The sequence below is a fragment of the Oncorhynchus kisutch genome, linkage group LG4, assembly GCF_002021735.2.
Source record: "Oncorhynchus kisutch isolate 150728-3 linkage group LG4, Okis_V2, whole genome shotgun sequence".
NCBI classification, from domain to species: Eukaryota; Metazoa; Chordata; class Actinopteri; order Salmoniformes; family Salmonidae; genus Oncorhynchus; species Oncorhynchus kisutch.
Genome location: NC_034177.2, coordinates 82,422,409 through 82,449,922, shown reverse-complemented (window position 1 = coordinate 82,449,922; position 27,514 = coordinate 82,422,409). Strand labels below are relative to the sequence as shown.

At 44.9% G+C, this 27,514-nt stretch overlaps 1 protein-coding gene across 1 annotated transcript in view; it reads left to right on the top strand.

Moving 5' to 3' along the window:
* LOC109879048 (semaphorin-4G) overlaps positions 1-18,031 on the top strand; it is a 43,604-nt gene extending 25,573 nt beyond the window's left edge. The window contains exons 10-16 of the mRNA XM_031821902.1: positions 137-148; positions 2,487-2,779; positions 2,958-3,073; positions 3,207-3,361; positions 3,966-4,015; positions 5,245-7,652; positions 16,528-18,031. Coding sequence (XP_031677762.1) covers positions 137-148; positions 2,487-2,779; positions 2,958-3,073; positions 3,207-3,361; positions 3,966-4,015; positions 5,245-6,380 — 1,762 coding nt within the window. The 3' untranslated portion in view covers positions 6,381-7,652; positions 16,528-18,031. The remainder of the gene's footprint in view (positions 1-136; positions 149-2,486; positions 2,780-2,957; positions 3,074-3,206; positions 3,362-3,965; positions 4,016-5,244; positions 7,653-16,527) is intronic.
* The last annotated feature ends 9,483 nt before the right edge of the window (positions 18,032-27,514 follow it).

The window sequence follows — 27,514 nt, the reverse complement described above, 5'->3', positions numbered from 1 at the left end:
ACGGGCCAAGACTTGACAACGGTTGTGATGACTTATTATGGGCTACAAAGCTGTGACTTCATTAAGGAGAGGAGTCGTGATCTACAGTAGTGTTGTTTCAACATTGAAAAGCTTTATTCCCACTCTCCTGGTCTAGCTGTAAAATGGGGTAGAGAGGATGTGACGGTTCCGGGTCTTAACTGTAGTGACAGTGTCAATGCCTCTTATCAGAGTTTGGAAAGTAATCTCACAGAGGACAAAGTTAAAGAAGTTGAAGCCTTAGTCAGGTGGAGAGAGATAAGCAGTCTACACGGATACACACACCGAATTCAACTCATAGTGGCCTACTATAAACTATGAACTATAAACTCAATGAAGGTTTGTCTTGTATACTGTAAACTCTGAACCCACCTGCTGTACTATAAGGGAGGGCTATATCGCCCACTCATCTCTCTCTATCCATCCATCCGCCCACCCCACCCATAATATCTAATATAATGATCAAATATATACTGAGCCTTCAGAAAGTATTCACCCCCTTTACCTGTTCTTTACCATTCGGTCATCAGATGTGCCACCAATGCTCCTTATAGGACACATCACTGCACTCTATACTCCTCTGTAAACTGGTCATCTCCGTATACCTGTCGCAAGACCCACTGGTTGATGCTTATTTATAAAACCCTCTTAGGCCTCACTCCCCCCTATCTGAGATATCTACAGCAGCCCTCATCCTCTACATACAACACCCGTTCTGCCAGTCACATTCTGTTAAAGGTCCCCAAAGCACACACATTCCTGGGTTGCTCGTCTTTCAGTTCGCTGCAGCTAGCGACTGGAACGAGCTGCAACAAACACACAACAAGACAGTTTTATCTCAATCTCGTCATTCGAAGACTCAATCATGGACACACTTACTGACAGTTGTCTGCTCTGTGTGATGTATTGTTGTCTCTACCTTCTTTCCCATTGTGCTGCTGTCTGTGCCCAATAATCTTTATACCCTGTTTAGTGCTGCTACCATGTTGTGCTGCTGCCATGTTGTGTTGCTACCATGTTGTTGTCATGTTGTGTTGCTTTTTTGGGTTTCTGTGGACTCCGAGATAGAGGAGCCAAAATGCTAATTCCTGAGCGCCGACTCACATTATAGCCTAGTGAACGAAATCTGTAAAGTTAAAAATAAATGTAACACAGCGATTGCATTTAGAAGAAGTGTATCTTTCTATATATATGTAGAACATGCATATTTAGTCAAAGTTTATGTTGTGTATTCCATGTTAGCTGATGGAGTGTGCAGAAGCCATCGTCATTTCTCCAGACATTTGAGTAGCATTTTTTTAACAATGCGTCATTGTAAACAGAGGTTTATGGATATTTATAGCATATTATTGAAAAAAACATAAATGTACTGTGTAACATGTTATATTACTGTCATCTGATGAAGATTTCAAAAGGTTAGTGAAATTATTTTCTTTTAATCCTGCGTTTGGTGATTGCATATTTTGTTCAATTTGGCTATGGAAATTAGCTGTGTCTTCGGTGTGTATTCCGTGGTGGTTTGACATAAATATGTGCTATGTTTTCGCCGTAAAACATTTTAGAAATCTGACTTGGTGGCTAGATGAACAAGGTGTTTATCTTTCATTTGAGCCATTGGACTTGTTAATGTGTGGAGGTAAAATATTTCTAAGAATATTTTTGCGTTCTGTGCGCCATTGTGTCAGTTGAGCAGTGGGGGAGGGTACCCCTAGAGGGACATGTGGGGCCATGTAGTTTTAACTGACTTGCCTAGTTAAATAAAGGTTAAATAAATAAAATATATATATTATGTTGTTGTTTTACAGCCTGAATTCAACATGGATTAAGTGTATGTTTTTGTCACCCATCTACACACAATACCTGATAATTACAAAGTCAACACATGTTTTAAGACATTTTTGCAGATTCTTTTGAAAAGAAAACAAATAAATATCTAATTTACATACGTATTCACACCCCTGAGTCAATATATGTTAGAATCACCTTTGGCAGTGGTTACAGTGAGTTTTTCTAGGTAAGTCTCTAAGAGCTTTTCTTACGTGGATTGTACAATACCCCTGTTGATCATTGCTAGACAGACATTTCCAACTCTTGCCATAGATTTTCACGCCGATTTAAGTCAAAACTGTAACTAAGCTACTCAGGAACATTCAATGTTGTCTTAGTAAGCAACTCCAGTGTAGATTTGGACTTGTGTTTTAGGCTATTGTCCTGCTGAAAGGTGAATTTGTCTCCCAGTGTCTGTTGGAAAGCAGACTGAACCATGTTTTCCTCTAGGATTTGACTGTGCTTAGCTCTATTCTGTTTTCTTTTTATCATAAAAAATCTCCCTAGTCCTTTCCAATGACAAGCATACTCATAACATGATGCAGCTACCACCATGCTTGAAAATATGAAGAGTGGTACTCAATGATGTGTTGTGTTGGATTTGCACCAAACATAATTTGTTGTATTCAGGACATTAAGTAAATTTCTACTTTAGTGCCTTATTTCAAACAGGATGAATCCTTCTCACCCCCTCTTCCCTCATACCTCCAGTGTATTACAGACCAGTTGAGATCCAGAGGTATAAACTCCTCCACCTCCCTGCCAGACGACATGTTGAACTTTGTGAGGAGACACCCTCTGATGTCCCAGCAGGTCATGTCTACAGAGCAGCGCCCCCTGTTGTTCAGGAGGACAACAGACTACACCCAGCTGGTGGCTCACAGGGTGGAGGGGCTGGACGGGCAGAACTACCATTTACTCTTCATGGGCACAGGTTGGTGTGGGGGGTTATGAGGGGGTGTCTCGGGGGGTGGCTGTACAAGCTTTAAGCTGTGTGTTTTTGTCATCCCAGTAAAGTAATGGAACAGACTTTAAACCACATGTACAGTACATCCCATTGTATGTGTTTGTGTGTGTGTGTGTTGTGACCCTGTATCTGTCTCCTGTTCCAGACGATGGCTGGCTGCACAGAGCTGTAGAGGTCAAGGGTCATCTACACATTATAGAGGAGCTACAGCTGTTTGACCAACCACAGCGTGTGGATAGCCTGGTTATTTCACATACACAGGTACACACTCACTCTCTCTGTCTCTCTGTCTCTCACAAACAATAATATCAAGGTTTGTTTTGTTTAGTGATCTTCTAATTCAAGGATATTTTCAATAACACAAGCCTCAACATCCCCTCTCTCCATCCTCTAGATGAGTGTGTATGTAGGTTCTCCCTCTGGTGTAGTCCAGCTACCCCTCTCCACCTGCAATAGGTACAATTCCTGTTATGACTGTATCTTCTCCCGGGACCCTTACTGTGGCTGGGATGGACAGGACTGTTTGGATATCACAGCACAGACTGACAGGTGAGAGTGTGGCTGGGTGGGGGGGGGGGTTTTAATGCACTGTGTGTGGTGGGGGGAAGGGGTAATGCAGTGTGTGTGTGAGGTAAATGCAGTGTGGGGGATAATGCAGTGGATGGGGAATGGGTAATGCAGTGTGTTGCGTGTGGGGGGTAATGCAGTATGTGTGTGAGGTAAATGCAGTGTGGGGGATAATGCAGCGGGTGGGGAAGGGGCAATGCAGTGTGTTGCGTGTGGGGGGTAATGCATTATGTGGGGGGGGGGGTAATGCTGTGGTTGGGGGAGGGGTAATGCTGTGGTTGGGGAAGGGGTAATGCTGTGGGGTGATGCTGTGTGTTTGTGTGTGGGAGGTAATGCAGAAGGTGTGGGGGATAATGCAGATTGTTTGTGTGTGGGGGCAATGCAGTGTGCGGTGGAGGGGTAATGCAGTGTGTGGTGGAGGGGTAATGCAGTGCGTGTGATCGAACGGGGTAATCCAGCGTGGGGGGGGGGGGGTTAATGCAGTGTGTGTGTGTGTGTGTGTGTGTGTGTGTGTGTGTGTGTGTGTGTGTGTGTGTGTGTGTGTGTGTATTGATGACAGGCTAACAGCGTCTACTCCTCTCCTCAGGTCTAACCTGACCCAGGACGTCCTGTATGGGAACAGAGGATGTGACAACGGTACAGACAGCAGACAGACAGACAGACAGACAGCAATGATAGGAGTTGCATTAGGACTAGACACTGGTCTCACTATAGTAGTAATAATACATGGATTTTATATGGCTAGCAAAGATGACCTTGTTTATAGTTTAGTCAAGTCCTTCCCACCTTGAAGATAAAGCAGGATGGTTTCAAGGTGATTCTGCACACTGAATGATGAAAGGAAATCTATAGATAGAATATGCAGAAATACCATCAAATTGTTAGAATAAATATTTAGAGGTTGATTATGCAGCATCCTCATTTCCATAGCATCTATAATCAAATGTACTTTACATTATACTTCACATACTAAGAAGTTACAAAATACTTTTTAGCATTTATTTTCATATGGGAGAATATAACATATTGGGTTTTTCATGCACCAATGATTTTAGAGTCATATATGCAGTTTGTGACCCAATATTTGCATCGCGAAAAATATCACCAAAATACAATCAGGAAATTTTTTTTATGCTATATTGATCATAAATGTAGCAATTACAGTATATGACAAGGTATCAACATTTCCACCTCTTTCATTGTCAATAATTAAATTTTGCCCATAGTCTTGATTAAGAATGTTAATAAACTCACTGGTTTGAGACCATAAAATCAATCAACAAAGTGCTGCTAATAACTTTATATTGAAGATACTGTGATTGAAGAAAAACCTTTCAGAGTTGAAATTATATGAAAAAATCGCATTTCATTATCATCATAGGGCAGCGCACAATAGGCCCAGCGTCGTCCGGGTTTGGCCGGGGTAGGTTGTCATTGTAAATAAGAATTAGTTCTTAACTGACCTAGTTAAATAAAGGTTAAATAAAAATAAATAAATAAAAATAATTTCTACACTGTCTACCTGTAATAAGTCGTTGGCGTTCAGACTGGAGTATTGTCTTATATATTAAAACAATCTTCTTCGTTTTTTTTTACTCAGACACCCGCGACCCACACAAAACCGCACGTCACCACCAGTTGAGAATCGCTGGTCTAGGGGCCTTTAGTGTCTGTTCTGAGGTCTATAACAGTGTATCAGTCTTATTAACTGTTCTGAGGTCTATAACAGTGTATCAGTCTTAATAACTGTTCTGAGGTCTATAACAGTATATGAGTCTTATTAACTGTTCTGAGGTCCATTACAGTATATCACAGTCTTATTGTGACAAGATAATAATTTTGTATGTGGGTTGCCATTCTTTCAGAGCCGGTCCAGCACCGGAGCCGGTCTGTAATGGTGGGAGATGACGTGCTGCTCCAGTGTGAAATTAGCTCCAATCTGGCAACCCCAGTGTGGACTCTGGACGGGTCAGAGCTGCAGGGCTATGGCCTGGACTCTGGCTTCAGGGTGGGCACCGACGGCCTCCTGGTCATCGAGTCCCAACCGGAGCAGAGTGGCGAGTACACCTGCCACGCCCTCGAGAACGGTGTCCGAGTTGCTGTGGTTAAATACTCTGTGACGGTACGTCTAGATATGCCACACCCCCCTCCCCCACCCATCGACCAATCCCAAGACTATCCCTACTACCCTACTCCTCCACCCCTCACCCAGTTCTTCCACCCCTCGCCCCCCTCCTCTGAGAGGCCCCTGCCACCCTCTGCCCCGGCCCCTCTCCCCCCCACCTCAGAGCTGCCACCCTCTGCCCCAGCCCCTCCCCCCCCCACCTCGGAGCTGCTCTCCCCCAGGAGCATGGAGGCTATGTACCTGTCCTTGATCACCATCCTAGGAGGTCTGTGTCTGGTTCTCACCGTGGTCCTCCTCTACCTGGGCTTCTGTCTGCGGGGCAGCCACAGGGGGAAGTACTCTCTCCGCGCTGCCGCCGCCGCAGCCGCCTCTGCCAATCACACGGACAGGAAGAGGAAACACAGGAAGCAGCAGCAGAAACGCCACAGTAGCTCCGCCCACCTGGATCTCAAGACCATCTCCAGACACTGTAATGGGAACGGGATCTGTAACGGTAACGGCGTCTCCCAACAACCGGGGAACGGTGACACGCACAAAGGGGGCTTCCTCCAGATTGTCCCGAGAGAGGGCCAGCCGTCCCCCAACAAGGACCCCCCTCCCCCTGCCCCTCCTCTCCCCCCGCCCCCTCAGACCCCCGACACCCCCCTCAACCAATCAGAGTGTGACTTGCAAGACTTCCCCAGCCCCAACGGCCTATCGGCGACGTTACCCAGCGTCTTGCGAAGGATGCACGGTAACAGCTACATGTTGTTAAGACAGAGTGAGGCGGAGAGCAGCTCCCCTCTCTGCCGCTCCTTCACTGAGGAACTCAACACGATTCTGGAGAAGAGGAAGCACACGCAGCTGCTGCCAAAACCGAACGAGAGCTCTCTGTAGTAGAGGGAACACCTCTCTGTGTCAGGGAGGTAGCTCCCCCTCTGGTGGGAGGACTGAACTGGACCCACTAATATTGTCCATTTAGCAGACGCTTTTATCCAAAGCAACGTACATCAGTGAGTGGCCATTGGTGGCCCAAAACAGAGTGCAGTAGAGATCCTTTGTGGATGACCCATGCTGCTCACAGAGTAAAATGTTTTTAAACTAGCCTGGACTGAATTATGAGAGAAGGAAATGTCCTGCTTACGTTTTTTGGACGTAATAAAGGGACACACATCTAGTTGAAGTATCAACTGTGTTTCAAAATAAACTATTTCTGCACACTATTCAGCCCCCCTATCGCTATCCCCTGTTTGACACCCAAAGCCATGGTTTACAGTGAGTACACACATGAGAGAGACAGAGAGAACCTACCCCAGCTCAGCAGAGCTCAGCAGGCTAGACCTAACCCAGCTCAGCAGGCTAGACCTAACCCAGCTCCAGTCAATACACCTCAGTCTGGATCAATAAAAGATGAGCCCTGGAGGGGGTGATTCAAGGGGCAGGCCTCAAATCTCAGCCCCAGACTAAGGCTCCTCGCTGGGCAAGACACGAGGGGCGGGGACCCTGGAAGTCTCAACACAGCCCATGATGACAAGGAAGAAGAGGAGGATGAAGAAGAGGCTCACGGGAATATGAGTTCTTGTGAAGTGTGACAATGACTTGACTTGTGTTTTTAAATGGAGGCAGCTGTCCAAAGGAGAGACCAGACGTGTTTTAAGATGTTGTGCTCTACACCTTTGTAGCTGGTTTCATATCGGACATTGAGGGCAAAATGGGTTTTTATTCTTAGAAGTTTGTAAATGATGTGAATATTGATTACAATGGTAACACAAAATGTAATAACCAAATGTGAGTAATATTATTAACACATATCAACTCTTAACCCCAGACAGAGTAATCCAATGAAAATAACCTTTGTACATTATTTTTGTGTAATAGGAAATTGGACAGTATTAACCGTTTTAATGAAATGTAAATGCCGTTTCCTTCAGACATTCCCTGGTTATTATCTACTCAACTCAATGGACACTACAAACACATCAGGAATATGAGAGATTCAACCCCATCTGAGTAGGAGCCAATGGATTACCAGAATCCACACACTGCTGTCTCTCTCTCTCCTATCCTACCCCAACCTAATGGGTCTGAACTATGGTTGGAAAATAGGTCTGAGCTCTACCACGACATCACAGCTCGGCCACAGAGGACCAGACATCATGTCCACCTGAGGTAACCAGGCTAAGTTTTGTTTTCTGGCAGTTGGTTGGTTGGTTGGTTGGTTGGTTGGTTGGTTGGTTGGTTGGTTGGTTGGTTAGGCAGGCAGGCAGGCAGGCAGGCAGGCAGGCAGCAGGCAGGCAGGCAGGCAGGCAGGCAGGCAGGCAGGCAGGCAGGCAGGCAGGCAGGCAGGCAGGCAGGCAGGCAGGCAGGCAGCAGGCAGGCAGGCAGGCAGGCAGGCAGGCAGGCAGGCAGGCAGGCAGGCAGGCAGGCAGCAGGCAGGCAGGCAGGCAGGCAGGCAGGCAGGCAGGGCAGGCAGGCAGGCAGGCAGGCAGGCAGGCAGGCAGGCAGGCAGGCAGGCAGGCAGGCAGGCAGGCAGGGCAGGCAGGAGGCCGGCAGGCAGGCAGGCAGGCAGGCAGGCAGGCAGGCAGGCAGGCAGGCAGGCGGCAGGCAGGCAGGCAGGCAGGCAGGCAGGCAGGCAGGCAGGCAGGCAGGCAGGCAGGCAGGCAGGCAGGCAGGCAGGCAGGCAGGCAGGCAAGGCAGGCAGGCAGGCAGGCAGGCAGGGAAGCAGGCAGGCAGGCAGAAGGCAGGCAGGCAGGCAGGCAGCAGGCAGCAGCAGGCAGGCAGGCAGGAGGAGCAGGCAGGCAGGCAGGCAGGCAGGCAGGCAGGCAGGGCAGGCAGGCAGGCAGGCAGGCAGCAGGCAGGCAGGCAGGCAGGCAGCAGGCAGCAGGCAGGCAGGCAGGCCAGGCAGGCAGGCAGGCAGGGCAGGCAGGCAGGCAGGCAGGCAGGCAGGCAGGCAGGGCAGGCAGGCAGGCAGGCAGGCAGGCAGGCAGGCAGGCAGGCAGGCAGGCAGCAGGCAGGCAGGCAGGCAGGCAGGCAGGCAGGCAGGCAGGCAGGCAGGCAGGCAGGCAGGCAGCAGGCAGGCAGGCAGGCAGGCAGGCAGGCAGGCAGGCAGGCAGCAGGCAGGCAGGCAGGCAGGCAGGCAGGCAGGCAGGCAGGCAGGCAGGCAGGCAGGCAGGCAGGCAGGCAGGCAGGCAGGCAGCGGCAGGCAGGCAGGCAGGCAGGCAGGCAGGGAGGCAGGCGAACTCTGTCTAGTATGTTTTCCTCTTTTCTTTGAGTGTGATTGTGCGAAAGAGAGGGTAGAGAGGATAGGATAGGTTAGAGAAGAGAGGGTAGAGTAGAGAGGATAGGATAGGTTAGAGAAGAGAGGTAGAGTAGAGAGAGTAGAGAGGGTAGAGAAGAGAGGGTAGAGTAGAGAGAGTAGAGTAGAGAGGATAGGTTAGGTAGAGAAGAGAGGGTAGAGAAGAGAGGGTAGAGAAGAGAGGGTAGAGTAGAGAGGATAGGTTAGAGTAGAGAGGATAGAGTAGAGAGGATAGGGTAGAGAAGAGAGGGTAGAGAAGAGAGGGTAGAGAAGAGAGGATAGGATAGGTTAGAGAAGAGAGGGTAGAGTAGAGAGAGTAGAGTAGAGAGGATAGGTTAGAGAAGAGAGGGTAGAGTAGAGAGAGTAGAGAGGATAGGATAGGTTGGAGAAGAGAGGGTAGAGTAGAGAGGATAGGATAGGTTAGAGAAGAGAGGGTAGAGTAGAGAGGGTAGAGTAGAGAGGATAGGATAGGTTAGAGAAGAGAGGGTAGAGAGGATAGGATAGGTTAGAGAAGAGAGGGTAAGAGTAGAGAGGATAGGATAGGTTAGAGAAGAGAGGGTAGAGTAGAGAGAGTAGAGTAGAGAGGATAGGGTAGAGAAGAGAGGGTAGAGTAGAGAGGATAGGATAGGTTAGAGAAGAGAGGGTAGAGTAGAGAGGATAGGATAGGTTAGAGAAGAGAGGGTAGAGTAGAGAGAGTAGAGAGGATAGGGTAGAGAAGAGAGGGTAGAGAAGAGAGGGTAGAGTAGAGAGAGTAGAGTAGAGAGGATAGGTTAGGTTAGAGAAGAGAGGGTAGAGTAGAGAGAGTAGAGAGGATAGGGTAGAGAAGAGAGGGTAGAGAAGAGAGGGTAGAGTAGAGAGGATAGGTTAGAGTAGAGAGGATAGAGTAGAGAGAGTAGAGTAGAGAGGATAGGGTAGAGAAGAGAGGGTAGAGAAGAGAGGATAGGATAGGTTAGAGAAGAGAGGGTAGAGTAGAGAGAGTAGAGTAGAGAGGATAGGTTAGAGAAGAGAGGGTAGAGTAGAGAGAGTAGAGAGGATAGGATAGGTTGGAGAAGAGAGGGTAGAGTAGAGAGGATAGGATAGGTTAGAGAAGAGAGGGTAGAGTAGAGAGGGGTAGAGTAGAGAGGATAGGATAGGTTAGAGAAGAGAGGGTAGAGAGGATAGGATAGGTTAGAGAAGAGAGGGTAGAGTAGAGAGGATAGGATAGGTTAGAGAAGAGAGGGTAGAGTAGAGAGGATAGGATAGGTTAGAGAAGAGAGGGTAGAGTAGAGAGAGTAGAGTAGAGAGGATAGGGTAGAGAAGAGAGGGTAGAGTAGAGAGGATAGGATAGGTTAGAGAAGAGAGGGTAGAGTAGAGAGGATAGAGTAGAGAGGATAGAGTAGAGAGGATAGGGTAGAGAGGATAGGATAGGATAGGTTAGAGAAGAGAGGGTAGAGTAGAGAGAGTAGAGTAGAGAGGATATAGTAGAGAGGATAGAGTAGAGAGGATAGGGTAGAGAGGATAGGGTAGAGAGGATAGGGTAGAGAGGATAGGGTAGAGAAGAGAGGGTAGAGAAGAGAGGATAGGATAGGTTAGAGAAGAGAGGGTAGAGTAGAGAGAGTAGAGTAGAGAGGATAGGGTAGAGAAGAGAGGGTAGAGAAGAGAGGATAGGATAGGTTAGAGAAGAGAGGGTAGAGTAGAGAGAGTAGAGTAGAGAGGATAGGATAGGATAGGTTAGAGAAGAGAGCGTAGAGTAGAGAGAGTAGAGAGGATAGGTTAGAGAAGAGAGGGTAGAGTAGAGAGGATAGGATAGGTTAGAGAAGAGAGGGTAGAGTAGAGAGGATAGGATAGGTTAGAGAATAGAGGGTAGAGTAGAGAGAGTAGAGTAGAGAGGATAGGATAGGTTAGAGAAGAGAGGGTAGAGTAGAGAGGATAGGATAGGTTAGAGAAGAGAGGGTAGAGTAGAGAGGATAGGGTAGAGAAGAGAGGGTAGAGTAGAGAGGATAGGTTAGAGAAGAGAGGGTAGAGTAGAGAGAGTAGAGTAGAGAGGATAGGTTAGAGAAGAGAGGGTAGAGTAGAGAGGATAGGATAGGTTAGAGAAGAGAGGGTAGAGTAGAGAGGATAGGGTAGAGAAGAGAGGGTAGAGTAGAGAGGATAGGATAGGTTAGAGAAGAGAGGGTAGAGTAGAGAGAGTAGAGTAGAGAGGATAGGTTAGAGAAGAGAGGGTAGAGTAGAGAGGATAGGATAGGTTAGAGAAGAGAGGGTAGAGTAGAGAGGATAGGTTAGAGAAGAGAGGGTAGAGTAGAGAGGATAGGTTAGAGAAGAGAGGGTAGAGTAGAGAGGATAGGATAGGTTAGAGAAGAGAGGGTAGAGTAGAGAGAGTAGAGTAGAGAGGATAGGGTAGAGAAGAGGGTAGAGTAGAGAGGATAGGATAGGTTAGAGAAGAGAGGATAGAGTAGAGAGAGTAGAGTAGAGAGGATAGGGTAGAGAAGAGAGGGTAGAGTAGAGAGGTTAGAGTAGAGAGGATAGGATAGGTTAGAGAAGAGAGGGTAGAGTAGAGAGAGTAGAGTAGAGAGGATAGGGTAGAGAAGAGAGGGTAGAGAAGAGAGGATAGGATAGGTTAGAGAAGAGAGGGTAGAGTAGAGAGAGTAGAGTAGAGAGGATAGGGTAGAGAAGAGGGTAGAGTAGAGAGGGTAGAGAGGATAGGATAGGTTAGAGAAGAGAGGGTAGAGTAGAGAGAGTAGAGTAGAGAGGATAGGGTAGAGAAGAGAGGGTAGAGGAGAGAGGTTAGGATAGGGTAGAGAAGAGAGGGTAGAGTAGAGAGGATAGGGTAGAGAAGAGAGGGTAGAGTAGAGAGGATAGGGTAGAGAAGAGAGGGTAGAGTAGAGAGGATAGGGTAGAGAAGAGAGGGTAGAGTAGAGGGGGTAGATTTCAGCGAAGCAGAATAAAAACATCAAAGGCTGCAGGTACAGGGAACGGATAGGAGATGAGACTAATGTACACCATTCTCTGAATCTGATGCTCTTTCTCCATTTCTCTCTCTTTCTCACTCTCTTGCTTTCTTTTCTCATAATTACACATTTTATTTTTCTGCATCTTTTCTTCCTCCTCCCTCTCCCTCGTCTCCTGCATCCCTCTCCCTCGTCTCCTGCCTCCCTGCTCTCTCCTCCCTCACCTCGTGTCCTGCCTCCCTGCTCTCTCTTCCCTCACCTTGTGTCCTGCCTCCCTGCTCTCTCCTCCCTCACCTCGTCTCCTGCCTCCCTGCTCTCTCCTCCCTCACCTCGTCTCCTGCCTCCCTCACCTCGTGTCCTGCCTCCCTGCTCTCTCCTCTCTCTCCCTCATCTCCTGCCTCCCTCACCTCGTGTCCTGCCTCCCTGCTCTCTCCTCCCTCACCTCGTCTCCTACCTCCCTCACCTTGTGTCCTGCCTCCCTGCTCTCTCCTCCCTCACCTCGTGTCCTGCCTCCTTCCTCCCTCTCCCTCATCTCATGTCCTTCCTCCCTCATCTCGTGTCCTGCCTCCTTCCTCCCTCTCCCTCATCTCTTGTCTTTCCTCCCCTTGCGTTCACTAGCTATGTTTCCAATAACTTTTCCAGTGATTTTTTTTTGAAAGTTGGCATAGAAAATAGATGTGGTAATTGCCTGCTAGGGTGAATTTCCATTGAACTATTTTGTGTGGATAAAAACAGCTAGACGTAATGATGTCACACCTAAAACAACTAGTGTTGAATACAAATGCAGTGGTTGAAGTGTTTCCATTACCCATTTAGGCAAATTGTGCATTAATACATTGGCCACAGCCTGTATACCCTCCCAAATATACTATATACAAAAGTATGTGGACACCCCTTCAAAATAGTGGATTCAGCTATGTCAGCCACATCTGTTGCTGACAGGTGTATGAAGTTGAGTACACCGCCATGCAATCTCCATAGACAAACAGTGGCAGTATAATGGCCTTACTGTAGAGCTCAGTGACTTCCAACGTGGCACCGTCATAGGATGCCACCTTTCCAACAAGTCAGTTCGTCAAATTTCTACCCTGCTAAAGCTGCCGCGGCCAAGTAAGTGCTGTTATTGTGAAGTGGAAAAGTCTAGGAGCAATAACGGCTCAGCCGCAAAGTGGTAGGCCACGCATGCTCCCAAAACGACTAAACTGATTGGAGTAACCCTAGATTGTAAACTGTCATGTCAAAACATGTTGATACAACAGTAGCTAAGATGGGGAGAAGTCTGTCCATAATAAAGCGCTGCTCTGCCTTTTTAACAACACTATCAACAAGGCAGTTCCTAAAGACCCTAGTTTTGTCACACCTAGACCATTGTTCAGTCGTGTGGTTTGGTTACTACATGATTTCATATGTGTTATTTCATAGTTTAGACCTCTTCACTATTATTCTACAACATAAAAAAATAGTAAAAATGAAGAAAAACCCTTGAATAGGTGTGTCCAAGATTTTGACTGGTACTGTACGTTCAGTCACAGTGGGGCCGACGTCGTTGATGCGCTCAATGATGAAGCCAGTGACTGAGGAGTTATACTCCTCAATGGCATTGGATGAATCCCGTAACATATTCCAGTCTGTACTAGCAAAACAGTCCTGTAGCGTAGCATCCACGTCATCTGACCACTTCCAAATTGAGTGAGTCATTGGTACTTCCTGTTTTAGTTTTAGCTTGTACGCAGGAATCAGGAGGATAGAATTATGGTCAGATTTGCCAAATGGAGGGCGAGGGAGAGCTTTGTATGCATCTCTGTGTGTGGAGTAAAGGCAGTCCATTTTTTTCCTCTGTTTGCACATGTGACATCAAATCAAATCAAATCAAATTTATTTATATAGCCCTTCGTACATCAGCCGATATCTCAAAGTGCTGTACAGAAACCCAGCCTAAAACCCCAAACAGCAAGCAATGCAGGTGTAGAAGCACGGTGGCTAGGAAAAACTCCCTAGAAAGGCCAATACCTAGGAAGAAACCTAGAGAGGAACCAGGCTATGTGGGGTGGCCAGTCCTCTTCTGGCTGTGCCGGGTGGAGATTATAACAGAACATGGCCAAGATGTTCAAATGTTCATAAATGACCAGCATGGTCGAATAATAATAAGGCAGAACAGTTGAAACTGGAGCAGCAGCACAGTCAGGTGGAAGTTGAAACTGGAGCAGCAGCATGGCCAGGTGGACTGGGGACAGCAAGGAGTCATCATGTCAGGTAGTCCTGGGGCATGGTCCTAGGGCTCAGGTCAGTTGAAACTGGAACAGCAGCATGGCCAGGTGGACTGGGGACAGCAAGGAGTCATCATGTCAGGTAGTCCTGGGGCATGGTCCTAGGGCTCAGGTCCTCCGAGAGAGAGAAAGAAAGAGAGAAGGAGAGAATTAGAGAACGCACACTTAGATTCACACAGGTGACATGCAGGTAGAAATGAGTTAAAACGGATTTAAGTTTCCCTACATAAACGTCCCCGGGCCACTAGGAGCGCCACTTCTGGATGAGCATTTTCTTGTTTGCTTATGGCCTTACACAGCTCATTGAGTGCGGTCTTAGTGCCAACATCGGTCTGTGGTGGTAAATAGACGGCTACGAATAATATAGATGAGAACTCTCTTGGTAGATAGTGTGGTCTACAGCTTATCATAAGCTACTCTACCTCAGGTGAGCAATACCTCTAGACTTCTTTAATACTAGACATTGCGCACCAGCTGTTATTGACAAAAAGACAACACACCCCCACCCCTCGTCTTACCAGACGTAGCTGCCCTGTCCTGCCTATGTACGGAAAACCCAGCCAGCTCTATATTGTCGGTGTCATCGTTCAGCCGCGAAACATAAGATATTACAGTTTTTAATGTCCCGTTGGCAGGATATTCTTAATCGTATATCATCCAGTTTATTTTCCAATGATTGCACGTTGATCAATAGTACTGATGATAGTGGTGGTTTACCCACTCGCCTCCAAATTCTCACAAGGCGCCCCAACCTAATCTTTTCTTCACACGAATGATAGGGATTTGGGCCTGGTTTTGAGAATGCAGTATATACTTTGCGTCGGACTCATTAAAGAAAAGTTATTTGTCTAGTTCAAGGTGAGTAATCGCTGTTCTGATGTCCAGAAGCTCCTCTCGGTCATAAGAGACTGTAGCAGCTCCATTATTTACAAACAATGCAAAAAAATGAACAAAATAGCACAGTTTGTTAGGAGCCTGTAAAAAGGCAGCCATCCCCTCCAGCGCCATCCCCTCCAGCGCCATCCCCTCCAGCGCCATCCCCTCCAGCGCCATCCCCTCCAGCGCCATCCCCTCCAGCGCCATCCCCTCCAGCGCCATCCCCTCCAGCGCCATCCCCTCCAGCGCCATTCTTAACATACTAAAGAACGGTCGCTAAATGTGTTGTTGGAGCAGGTGTCGATACTGATAGGAACGAAAGAAAGGCAGCGCTGCGATCAGCTTTCTCCATTTAAATCTTTCCTTTACATTATAGTTATTCCACAATACTGATGACGGATCAGCTCCTGGAGAGATATTACCACCTACGGGTGCAAATATTGAGGCGGCTTATTCTAATGCTTGCCCAATAAAAATGCACAAAATCATAAATTTGGCACATTATTGCGCACATGTAAGGCTACACATCATGGCAGACATGGAGATAAATTATAGACAGTAGCCTACAAGCAGCAAAATAGAACTCAATATGATTGAAAACACCCGTAGCCTTTTTTTATGAATTCATCTCAGTTTTCATTTGAAGCATATTTTTATACGTCGCTTGCAAAGACAAATTCATATTTGTAGACAACTTTTGTTCTGAAGTTATCAGCCTCACAGAGAAAACCGCTCAACTATTTAACAATGCTCCTACGAATGTTCTAACGATGAACTTAGCCTTAAGATGCTTTTGGTAAACCAGGCCCTGGACTGTGATTTAGGTCTGTGATTTAGGTCTGTGATTTAGGTCTGTGATGTGGGCTGGAGAAGCAGTGAATTGAATGTTGCAGTAAATTATAAAGGCTATAGATGGTTGGAGACCAAACCTCACCCCACTGGGCAAAAACTGGTTGAATCAATGTTGCTTCCACATCATTTCATGTGATGACGTTGAATCAACATGGAAAACAGTTTGGATTTGCAAAAAGGGAATTTCATATTTCTTTCTTTAACCAACTTTTACCTTAAATTCAACCACGTGTTCAGTTTTTTGTTGATTTCACATTAAATTCCCATTAATTGACAACTCAACCAAATGTAAATCAAAAGTAGACGTTGGACTGATGTCTGTGGGACCATGGCTTTACTAGAGGAGATGAAGGAGAGACAAACCAACACAAGCCATTAGAGAAGCCTTCATTAAGCCCTATCCATTAAGCCCTATCCAGCTAGTCTCTAAATATAGTGAGTGATGAAACAAGATGACAGTTAGTTATTTACTTAGGTAGGTAGGCTATACTCCCAAGGGGAACATGTTAAATGAGGGTTTGGGATCTACAAATGATTGGAGGATATGTTTGAAGAGCTACTGCCAGCTTTACACACACACACACACACACACACACACACACACACACACACACACACACACACACACACACACAGGGACAGCTCTGATGCTATCTATAGCCCTGTGCTAGCTTTCATCTATTTTAGTTCTTCCATTTTCTTTTGTATCTCTTTTTTCAAGTTATTTCTGTTTCCCATACCTACTGTTGACACATCAAAACATCACCAGGAAGTGAACACAGTGCAGATCTCTGTTTCTGATTCACTGCTGTCTTGTTCTTCCACAGGCCTGAGAGATGCTGTCTAGTTTGGGGCCTGTCTGTTTGAAACAGATCTTGCTAACTTCAACTCCAGACATTCTCAGATATGGTGTGATGTCTGGTACCGTGACACTAATATCTTGCCCACCGGGAATTGCTTCAAAATGTCTGAATAACTTTGAATAGTCACTGTTTGGAATCAAACACAGTTCCAGTACCATTGGAAGACCAATTATAATCCAGAGGGACTGAGGAAACAGTCTAATCATCCATTCTACAACGAACAGCATGCTCTATCCCATGTTAACCTGAGAACCGGATAGTAATATAGGCCAGGGTACAGTACAGCTACTCTGTAACTGTGCGGTTCATGACAAGAGCAAACTGGGGAAAGGGGCATTTAATGGTTCTGGTCTTCACATCAAACAACTCTGCCCTCTCTGTAGTCCTCTCTGTAAAGATGACAAACTATGACAAAATGGATGCTTACTAATCATGATCCCCATCCTAACTGTTGCCAGGTTTTAAAATGAATACACAATTAGTGACACTATGTTCTTTTTAAGTTTAAAAAAAATACATGTATTGTAATTTTGTTCTATGTTGCTATTCTATTGCCAGTGTTGTTGTTTTGGTGCAATTTGTAAGAGGCATTGATGTGAGTGTCTAGTACATTAGTGTTGCACTAGTAATCTAATAGCACGGTAGAACAACAGGGGTCTCCAACTCTAGTCCTGGAGACCTACGGGCGGTGCAGGAATTCTTCCAACCCGGCACTACCACAGCAGATCCAACTTATCATGGTCCAGAGTCAGACTGAAGACTGTGATGAATTGAGTGTGTTTAGTAGGTACGTTAGTGATTGGTTGGAGCAAAACCCTGCACATGCAGTCACTCTCCAGGGCCGGAGTTGGAGAACCTGTTGTTGAAGCATGGTATCTTCGCTAACAACATGATGAACGGAATACACCACCACAACCATAATGTGACAAATGATAAGACTCTTCAGTCTGGCCCATTCATCTGGGTTGGCTTAGATAAAGTTCCCCACAGCTCGTTAAGCAACTTCCACAGCATTCATCATTCTGTCTTTTGTTCTCGCTCTCCCTATTGCTCGCTCTGTCTCTATCTCCATCTCCGTCTCTATCTCTGTCTCTATCTCCGTCTCTATCTCTGTCTCTATCTCCGTCTCTATCTCCGTCTCTATCTCCGTCTCTCTCTCTCTCTGTAATATTCTGAATATTAAGTCCAATGCAGACACAAGATGTCATCCTGCTTTACAGTAAAACATTGAGTAGCAGTTCACAAGTGGAGGCTGCTGAGGGGAGGACAGCTCATAATAATGTCCGGAACAGAGCGAATGGAATGGCATCAAACACATGGAAACCACTGATTCCGCTCCAGCCATTACCACAAGCCCGTCCTCTCCAATTAAGGTGCCAGCAACCTCCTGTGCAGCTCACTGACTTCTGGTTCATTTAAATGTAATTTATCTGAGTTGAAATTCTAATAAACAATGTGTTTCAAACTCTGTGGTTTAGCATTGCTTATAACTAACACTGTGCTCTGGTCAACCCATATCCATCTGTCTTAAGACCTGTATTGCAGTGTATCAGTTAATCAGTGAACCTCGAGGTAGTGAAGCATTAAGGAAGGAACGGTGCATTTTCAGTATTGGAACATGGCCCTAGGTTTTACATCTGCTAGGCTCAACAAGCCAGCCAGTTAACATTGACAAACACTCAGTATGAGGGAGGATTACATGAGTAAAGTATTGGAGGCCCAGGTCTCTAGAGAGTTGCCTGCCTGGGGTAGACAGACACTGACAGCTGTATAGAGAGTGATACTGAAGAGGCAGTCATCTGGGCCCGTTTCCTAGGAAACTACTTGGTTAGCATCCAGCCTCTACTCCCACAAATCACTGGCTACACAGTGACACACACACACATAGTCTAGCTTGCAGGGCTGCTGTCTCAAGGTGGTTCTGTTTGTGTTCTGGGAAACATAAACATCGCGGTATAAAGCATTAAAAAAAATGTCTTGTTTAGTGACGTTTGGGGACTCAGTAAACAGTGTGTTTCTGTCACAGATTACTGTTCTAGAGACAGTGTGTTTCTGTCACAGATTACTGTTCTAGAGACATTGTGTTTCTGTCACAGATTACTGTTCTAGAGACAGTGTGTTTCTGTCACAGATTACTGTTCTAGAGACAGTGTGTTTCTGTCACAGATTACTGTTCTAGAGACAGTGTGTTTCTGTCACAGATTACTGTTCTAGAGACAGTGTGTTTCTGTCACAGATTACTGTTCTAGAGACAGTGTGTTTCTGTCACAGATTACTGTTCTAGAGACATTGTGTTTCTGTCACGGTTCAGTGTTCTAGAGACATTGTGTTTCTGTCACGGTTTAGTGTTCTAGAGACATTGTGTTTCTGTCACGGTTTAGTGTTCTAGAGACATTGTGTTTCTGTCACAGATTACTGTTCTAGAGACATTGTGTTTCTGTCACAGATTACTGTTCTAGAGACATTGTGTTTCTGTCACGGTTCAGTGTTCTAGAGACATTGTGTTTCTGTCACGGTTTAGTGTTCTAGAGACATTGTGTTTCTGTCACGGTTTAGTGTTCTAGAGACATTGTGTTTCTGTCACAGTTCAGTGTTCTAGAGACATTGTGTTTCTGTCACAGTTTAGTGTTCTAGAGACATTGTGTTTCTGTCACAGATTACTGTTCTAGAGACATTGTGTTTCTGTCACAGATTACTGTTCTAGAGACATTGTGTTTCTGTCACGGTTTAGTGTTCTAGAGACATTGTGTTTCTGTCACGGTTTAGTGTTCTAGAGACATTGTGTTTCTGTCACAGATTACTGTTCTAGAGACATTGTGTTTCTGTCACAGATTACTGTTCTAGAGACATTGTGTTTCTGTCACGGTTTAGTGTTCTAGAGACATTGTGTTTCTGTCACAGTTCAGTGTTCTAGAGACATTGTGTTTCTGTCACAGTTCAGTGTTCTAGAGACATTGTGTTTCTGTCACAGTTCAGTGTTCTAGAGACATTGTGTTTCTGTCACAGTTCAGTGTTCTAGAGACATTGTGTTTCTGTCACAGATTACTGTTCTAGAGACATTGTGTTTCTGTCACAGATTACTGTTCTAGAGACATTGTGTTTCTGTCACAGATTACTGTTCTAGAGACATTGTGTTTCTGTCACAGTTTAGTGTTCTAGAGACATTGTGTTTCTGTCACAGATTACTGTTCTAGAGACATTGCCAAAGGCAGCAGCTAAGAGAAAGCACCGTGATTGAAACAGACTACATTTGTAGGTCTAGAATAGATTCCCCAGGTCAGTGGAGTTCTAAAGTACTGTACCAATGTTCCACCCTGGTGGACTTCAAATCGGATAGTTCATTAGTAGTAAAACAGCTGGACATTTTTATAAGGGTTGATACATTTTTTCACCAGGGAAAATCATGTCTGAAATTTGAAAGACATCCTTTTTTTTACCTTAAATACTCTACAAGTTCTCCTGCAACAGGGTGATCAAATGAAGATCCTACATCTGTACAGGAATGGCTTGTTCTGCTTGTTGGGGGATACGACTTTAGATGGATCACGTCTGATAGAGAGAGACACTGAATGGTCTGGAGAAGGCCTAGATCGAAGTAAGACTGTATGAATTCTGTTTTTTCTTCACATTCTGGGGATGCAGGCATGCACTCAAGGTCACACATGCTCATCAGATTTCAAAAAGGCTTTACCGCGAAAGCAAACCATGCTATTATCTGAGGACATCACCCCATCAAACAAACACATAACAATCATATGTCAACCAAATCAAATCAAATGTATTTATATAGCCCTTCGTACATCAGCTGATATCTCAAAGTGCTGTACAGAAACCCAGCCTAAAACCCCAAACAGCAAGCAATGCAGGTGTAGAAGCACGGTGGCTAGGAAAAACTCCCTAGAAAGGCCAAAACCTAGGAAGAAACCTAGAGAGGAACCAGGCTATGTGGGGTGGCCAGTCCTCTTCTGGCTGTGCCGGGTGGAGATTATGACAGAACATGGCCAAGATGTTCAAATGTTCATAAATGACCAGCATGGTTGTATAATAACAAGGTAGAACAGTTGAAACTGGAGCAGCAGCACGGTCAGATGGACTGGGGACAGCAAGGAGTCGTCATGTCAGGTAGTCCTGGGGCATGGTCCTAGGGCTCAGGTCCTGAGAGAGAGAGAAAGAAAGAGAGAATTAGAGAGAGCATATGTGGGGTGGCCAGTCCTCTTCTGGCTGTGCCGGGTGGAGATTATGACAGAACATGGCCAAGATGTTCAAATGTTCATAAATGACCAGCATGGTCAAATAATAATAAGGCAGAACAGTTGAAACTGGAGCAGCAGCACGGCAAGGTGGACTGGGGACAGCAAGGAGTCATCATGTCAGGTAGTCCTGGGGCATGGTCCTAGGGCTCAGGTCCTCCGAGAGAGAGAGAGAGAGAGAGAGAAAGAGAGAGAGAATTAGAGAACGCACACTTAGATTCACACAGGACACCGAATAGGACAGGAGAGGTACTCCAGATATAACAAACTGACCCTAGCCCCCCGACACATTAACTACTGCAGCATAAATACTGGAGGCTGAGACAGGAGGGGTCAGGAGACACTGTGGCCCCATCCGAGGACACCCCCAGACAGGGCCAAACAGGAAGGATATAACCCCACCCACTTTGCCAAAGCACAGCCCCCACACCACTAGAGGGATATCTTCAACCACCAACCCACACAAAACTCAGAAATAACGATATAATTCATGCCTTACCTTTGAAGACCTTCTTCTGTTGGCACTCCAATATGTCCCATAAACATCACAAATGGTCCTTTTGTTCGATTAATTCCGTCGTTATAAACCCAAAATGTTAATTTATTTGGCGCATTTGATTCAGGAAAACACCGGTTCCAACTCGCCCAACATGACTAAACGTTATCTAATAAGTTACCTTGGTCCAAACATTTCAAACAACTTTCCTAATACAACTTTAGGTGTTTTATACCGTAAATAATCAATACAATTTAAGACGGAATAAACCGTGTTCAATAGTGGATAAAATTAAAGTGGAGCGACCGACAGGTCGCGCTCCCCAAACCCAACAGTACACTAGACTCGACATTCATTCTGAATAGCCATACTCTTCATTACTCAAAAGAAAAACATCAACCAATTTCTAAAGACTATTGACATCTAGTAGAAGCCCTATGAACTGCAACCAGATGCCTCAGAAATCTAGATTCCCATAGAAAACCAATTGAAAACGGTCACGTCAAAAAACAATCTTCCTGGATGGTTTGTCCTCTGGGTTTCGCCTTCCAAATAAGTAATGTTATACTCACAGACAATATTTTAACTTTTGGAAACTTTAGAGTGTTTTCTATCCACATCTACCAATTATATGCATGTCCTAGCTTCTGGGCCTGAGTAGCAGGCAGTTTACTTTGGGTGCGCTTTTCATCCGGACATGAAGATACCGCCCCCTATCCCAAACAGGTTTTAAGTGAAATGCATTCACAGTGTTGGAACTCATGTGGAAAACCAAGAAGTTTAACTGTTACTGTACCTAGTAAAACTCACCGTATCAGGTGGCTCCCCAGACAGAGAGCCAGCATTCCCTGTTGGTTAGAGAGAAGCTGTATAGACACTTAGCTCACCCTGATGTTGCCCAAAACTCTGAGACATGAGGGGTGTGTTCGTTATGGCACACCATAGAAAAATATTTAGCAAAAAAAACTAAAACTAACATTTCCTACTGGACATGTTCAGATGGTACCTTCTCGTTTCAGACCATTTTCTTCTGTTTCATGCCTTCTGAACATGACTCAGGACTTTGAGGGCCTTGAGGCTTTCAGACAAAGAAGGAGTGAAACTGAAAGATGGTGAGGGACAGATGATGCATAGTTAACTTCTAATCAGGGTTTCTTCACCTCCAGGTTTCAAGGACAACATTCTACCTGCAGGTTTGATAAGATCATTACCAGAAGCACAGTCCATGTTTCAGAGAAGTGGGGAAATACCATTCTTACTTCATGTAAACCTGTTGGGCTGCAAGACATTTATTTATTATTAGGGTTGCAAAATTCTAGGGAAATTCGATAAATTCCCTGTTTTTCAAAAAATCCTGATTGGAGGATTCCGAAATGCCCGCTTATTCCCTCCTGATTCAGGGACACCCTATTACCAGGATTTTGGGAAAACCAATTTATTGAAAGTTCCAGAAATGTTTTCAGAAACATTTGACTGATAACAGATGCCTAGTTCTGAGGGATTTGGCATCAGTTCTATTGAGCACTAGCCTGAAAGATCTGAAAGGTTTGATCCGACCCACAACAACTGATTCCACTAAATCAAGATCTTGGCAATTAGTTGATAGTTGAATTAGGTGTGTAAGTGCTAGGCTAGAATGAAACTGTGCAACACCTGGGGATCCCTGAGGAATGTGCACCACCTGGGGATTCATAAGGAATGTGCACCACCTGGGGATTCATAAGGAATGTGCACCACCTGGGGATTCATAAGGATAAATTCCTCTGTTTTAATACCCAATTAAAATCAAACACTCTGTCAATTCATAAGAATTTGTATGACCCTTATTTGTATAAAATGGACAGAGCCCAGTCTTAAAGTCAACCAGCAGCGTTTATTCACGAGAGTACTGCTCATGATACATTTTACCACAGATTATAAACTGAAAATGACGTCAGCGTTTTCTAAATGTTCCGTCTCTTCTTGACACTGGTAGAAAGGCTGTATAGTTCTCAAGCCTTCCCACATCAGTCTAGAGCCAAGGCCAGTCTTGTGTAGATAAGCATTCTAGCCAGTCTGGCGATATAGTTCATTCATTTCTACCAAGGAACAGACAGTCATTGTTCTAATTCTTGATTATATTTACACACATTATATTCAGTACTAGGATTAAAAGAAAATTCATACATATACAGTAACATAATAGTATTCTGATTAGTCAGTCCTGATTGAAATGTATACAGAATTAGTCATTATTGATAAAAATTCCCTTAACAGGATTCATAAGGAATGTGCACCTCCTGGGAATTTGTAGGGAATGTGCACCACCTGGGGACCCCTAAGGAATGTGCACCACCTGGGGATTTGTAAGGAATGTGCACCACCTGGGGATCCCTCAGGAATGTGCACCACCTGGGGATTTGTAAGGAATGTGCACCACCTGGGGGATCCCTCAGGAATGTGCACCACCTGGGGATTTGTAGGGAATGTGCACCACCTGGGGACCCCTAAGGAATGTGCACCACCTGGGGATTTGTAAGGAATGTGCACCACCTGGGGATCCCTCAGGAATGTGCACCACCTGGGGATTTGTAAGGAATGTGCACCACCTGGGGGATCCCTCAGGAATGTGCACCACCTGGGGATTTGTAGGGAATGTGCACCACCTGGGGAACCCTAAGGAATGTGCACCACCTGGGGATTTGTAAGGAATGGATTGAGAAAGACTATAGGAGGTGGAACAGGTTGTATTACTTTGTTGGTTACAGGGAGTTCAATTGTCATGGAGGTGATTCTGAATCTTTCCTATAATATTACATCTATTCTATTCTTCACATCTCACATTATTCTCTGTTCTCTATGCTGAGGCCTTGGGCGGCTGCATCGCTGTCTCTGGAGACTGGGTAAACAACAAAACACACACGCTTCACTTGTTACACACATAAACAGAGATGCACACACACACGCGAACACAAACACACACACACACACAAACAAACAGATATAATTTACACACAGACACACACAGACATTTCCAGCATCTTCAGGCAGTTTAGCCTGACGGCTCTGCCACAAAGACAGGGTCAGGAAACAAAGTCAAGATGACGTTGTGAATTAGCTCAACCGAGACGAGGACACGCTCACTGGTTTAATGATCATAATACACACTCATTATTCTGACAATACACATACAGGATATATCGTTGTCTTCCAGTTATTCCATTGAAAACACAAACACTGCTTGTCATTCAGGTTCTGCCTAAGTCTGTGTATGCCTCATATTGTCATTAGCAAGCACAGCACAGATGTGTGTGTTATTTCCAATCTGCCAGAAGTGTAGTGACTATTAGAGGTTCATGTGATGGGTCAGTGTCAATGAGATTCATGTGATGGGTCAGTGTCAATGAGATTCATATGATGGGTCAGTGTCATTGAGATTCATATGATGGGTCAGTGTCAATGAGATTCATATGATTGGTCAGTGAATATCAAACAAAACATACATGTATTGTGTAACATGAAGTCCTATGAGTGTCATCTGATGAAGATGAAAAATGGCTTATGGACAACAAAGTCAAGGTATTGGAATGGCCATCACAAAGCCATGACCTCGATCCTATCAGAAATTTGTTGGCAGAATTGAAAAAGCGTGTGCGAGCAAGGAGGCCTATCAACGTGACTCAGTTACACCAGCTCTGTCAGGAGGAATGGGCCAAAATTCACCCAACTTATTGTGGGAAGCTTGTGGAAGGCAACCCGAAACATTTGACCCAAGTTAAACAATTTAAAGGCAATGCTACCAAATTCTAATTGAGTGTATGTAAACTTCTGACCCACTGGGAATGTGATGAAAGAAATAAAAACTGAAATAAATCATTATCTCTGCTATTATTCTGACATTTTACATTCTTAAAGTAAAGTGGTGATCCTAACTGACCTAAGACAGGGAATTTGTACTAGTATTAAATGTCAGGAATTGTGAAAACTGAGTTTAAATGTATTTGTCTCAGGTGTATGTAAACTGAATTGGTTCCCAATCAGAGGCAGCTGTTTATCGTTGTCTCCGATTGGGGATCCTATTTAGGTTGCCATTTTCCATTTTGGCTTTGTGGGTTATTGTCTATGTGTAGCTGCATGTCAGCACTTGTGTTTATAATAGCGTCACAGTCATTTTGTTCTTCAGTGTTCTTCATTTAAATAAAGAAGAATGTATTCATCTCACACTGCGCCTTGGTCTCCTCGTTATGACGAACGTGACAGTTTATATATATTATAATAAGAAGGCAAATATCCTCGCATGCCAAAATTGCCAACCCCTGTTCTATTGGTTGCAGGAATTTTGTATAATCATTTGAATTTAAACATTTTACTTTTTTAATCGGGAGTCATTTTGTGTATCATTTCATAAACCATGTGCCATGGAATCGGTACATCAAAAATCTCACAACTTTTTTTGCAACAGCTGTCAGACACCTGTATAGCACAGCTTTCAACCTGTATGGCACAGCTGTCAACCTGTACGGCACCGCTTTCAACCTGTACGGCACCGCTTTCAACCTGTACGGCTCAGCTGTCAACCTGTATGGCGCAGCTTTCAAACTGTAGGGTGCAGCTGTCAACCTGTGTGGTACAGCTGTCAACCTGTATGGTGCAGCTGTCAACCTGTATGGTGCAGCTTTCAACCTGTACGGCGCAGCTTTCAACCTGTAGGGCGCAGCTTTCAAACTGTAGGGTGCAGCTGTCAACCTGTATGGTACAGCTTTCAAACTGTACGGCGCAGCTGTCAACCTGTACGGTGCAGCTGTCAACCTGTACGGTACAGCTGTCAACCTGTACGGTACAGCTTTCAACCTTTATGGCACAGCTTTCAACTTTCAACCTTTATGGCGCAGCGTTCAACCTTTATGGCGCAGCGTTCAACCTTTATGGCGCAGCGTTCAACCTTTATGGCGCAGCTTTCAACCTTTATGGCGCAGCTTTCAACCTTTATGGCGCAGCTTTCAACCTTTATGGCGTAGCTTTCAACCTTTATGGCGCAGCGTTCAACCTTTATGGCGCAGCGTTCAACCTTCATGGCGCAGCGTTCAACCTTCATGGCGCAGCTTTCAACCTTCATGGCGCAGCTTTTAACCTTCATGGCGCAGCTTTCAACCTTCATGGCGCAGCTTTCAACCTTCATGGCGCAGCTTTCAACCTTTATGGCGCAGCTTTCAACCTTTATGGCATAGCTTTCAACCTTTATGGCACAGCTTTCAACCTTTATGGCACAGCTTTCAACCTTTATTGTACAGCTGTCAATTTTCATGGTCCTTAAATTAAACGGGTGTACTTTTAATGTACACCAGTTTGCAGGGTGGACAGACAAGTTTCTTACCTTCTCACCCTTCCACTTGCTTCCTCCATTTTTGAATTAATGCTGCAATCAGTTGGTTGTAATGTTGGATAGAGCAGACATTTCCATATATTTGTGTTAGCTGCATGTGTGACATAACTCCACCAGTCCTGTATATGATATAATTCACAAAGATTATACAACTTTTTTTAAACATAAAATAATGTTTTTCTAATCATGTGTATATTTGAGTTTAACCACAATATTGTTTGTAATATTTGTTCTGTCTTTTCTGGTGGATTAAACTGAAATTGCAACCAGCTTTCTATGTCTTGTTTTAACAACAGCAATATTTTGGACATGATTTTTTTTTCTAATACCTGAAAGTGAGAGATCTGAATGAAGGGGAAAAGGCCATTCTTGAACACGGGGTGAGCCATTCTTACTAATCTGCTAGAGAACCAGTTTGGATTTAAGTATAGTTTTTGTATGACTGAAGCCTTAAGTGAGAGGTCCAATGCTTTCATATTTAATAACAATTCATCACAGTGATTTTTCCACAAATAGACAGGTGTTTGTCTTTTCCATAGTAGCAAGATCGTATCTATTTTGGCTAGCTTTCTATTAAAATGTGTTGTTTGAGATCATTTATTTAGGGATATGAATACCGAGTATGCCCACTTCACCGTCAGACCATTTTATTGGTAAACTACAAGGATAATGTAAAAGTATTTTTTAGCAATTGAATAAGTAATATGGTGCATTTATCATAATCTGGTTGTAATCCAGAGAGGTTAGCAAAAGTATCTAGATCCTCTATGAGGCTGTGGAGGGATTCTAATTGCAGATTTAAAAGAAAACATGAATCTTCAGCGTACAATGACACCTCTTGTA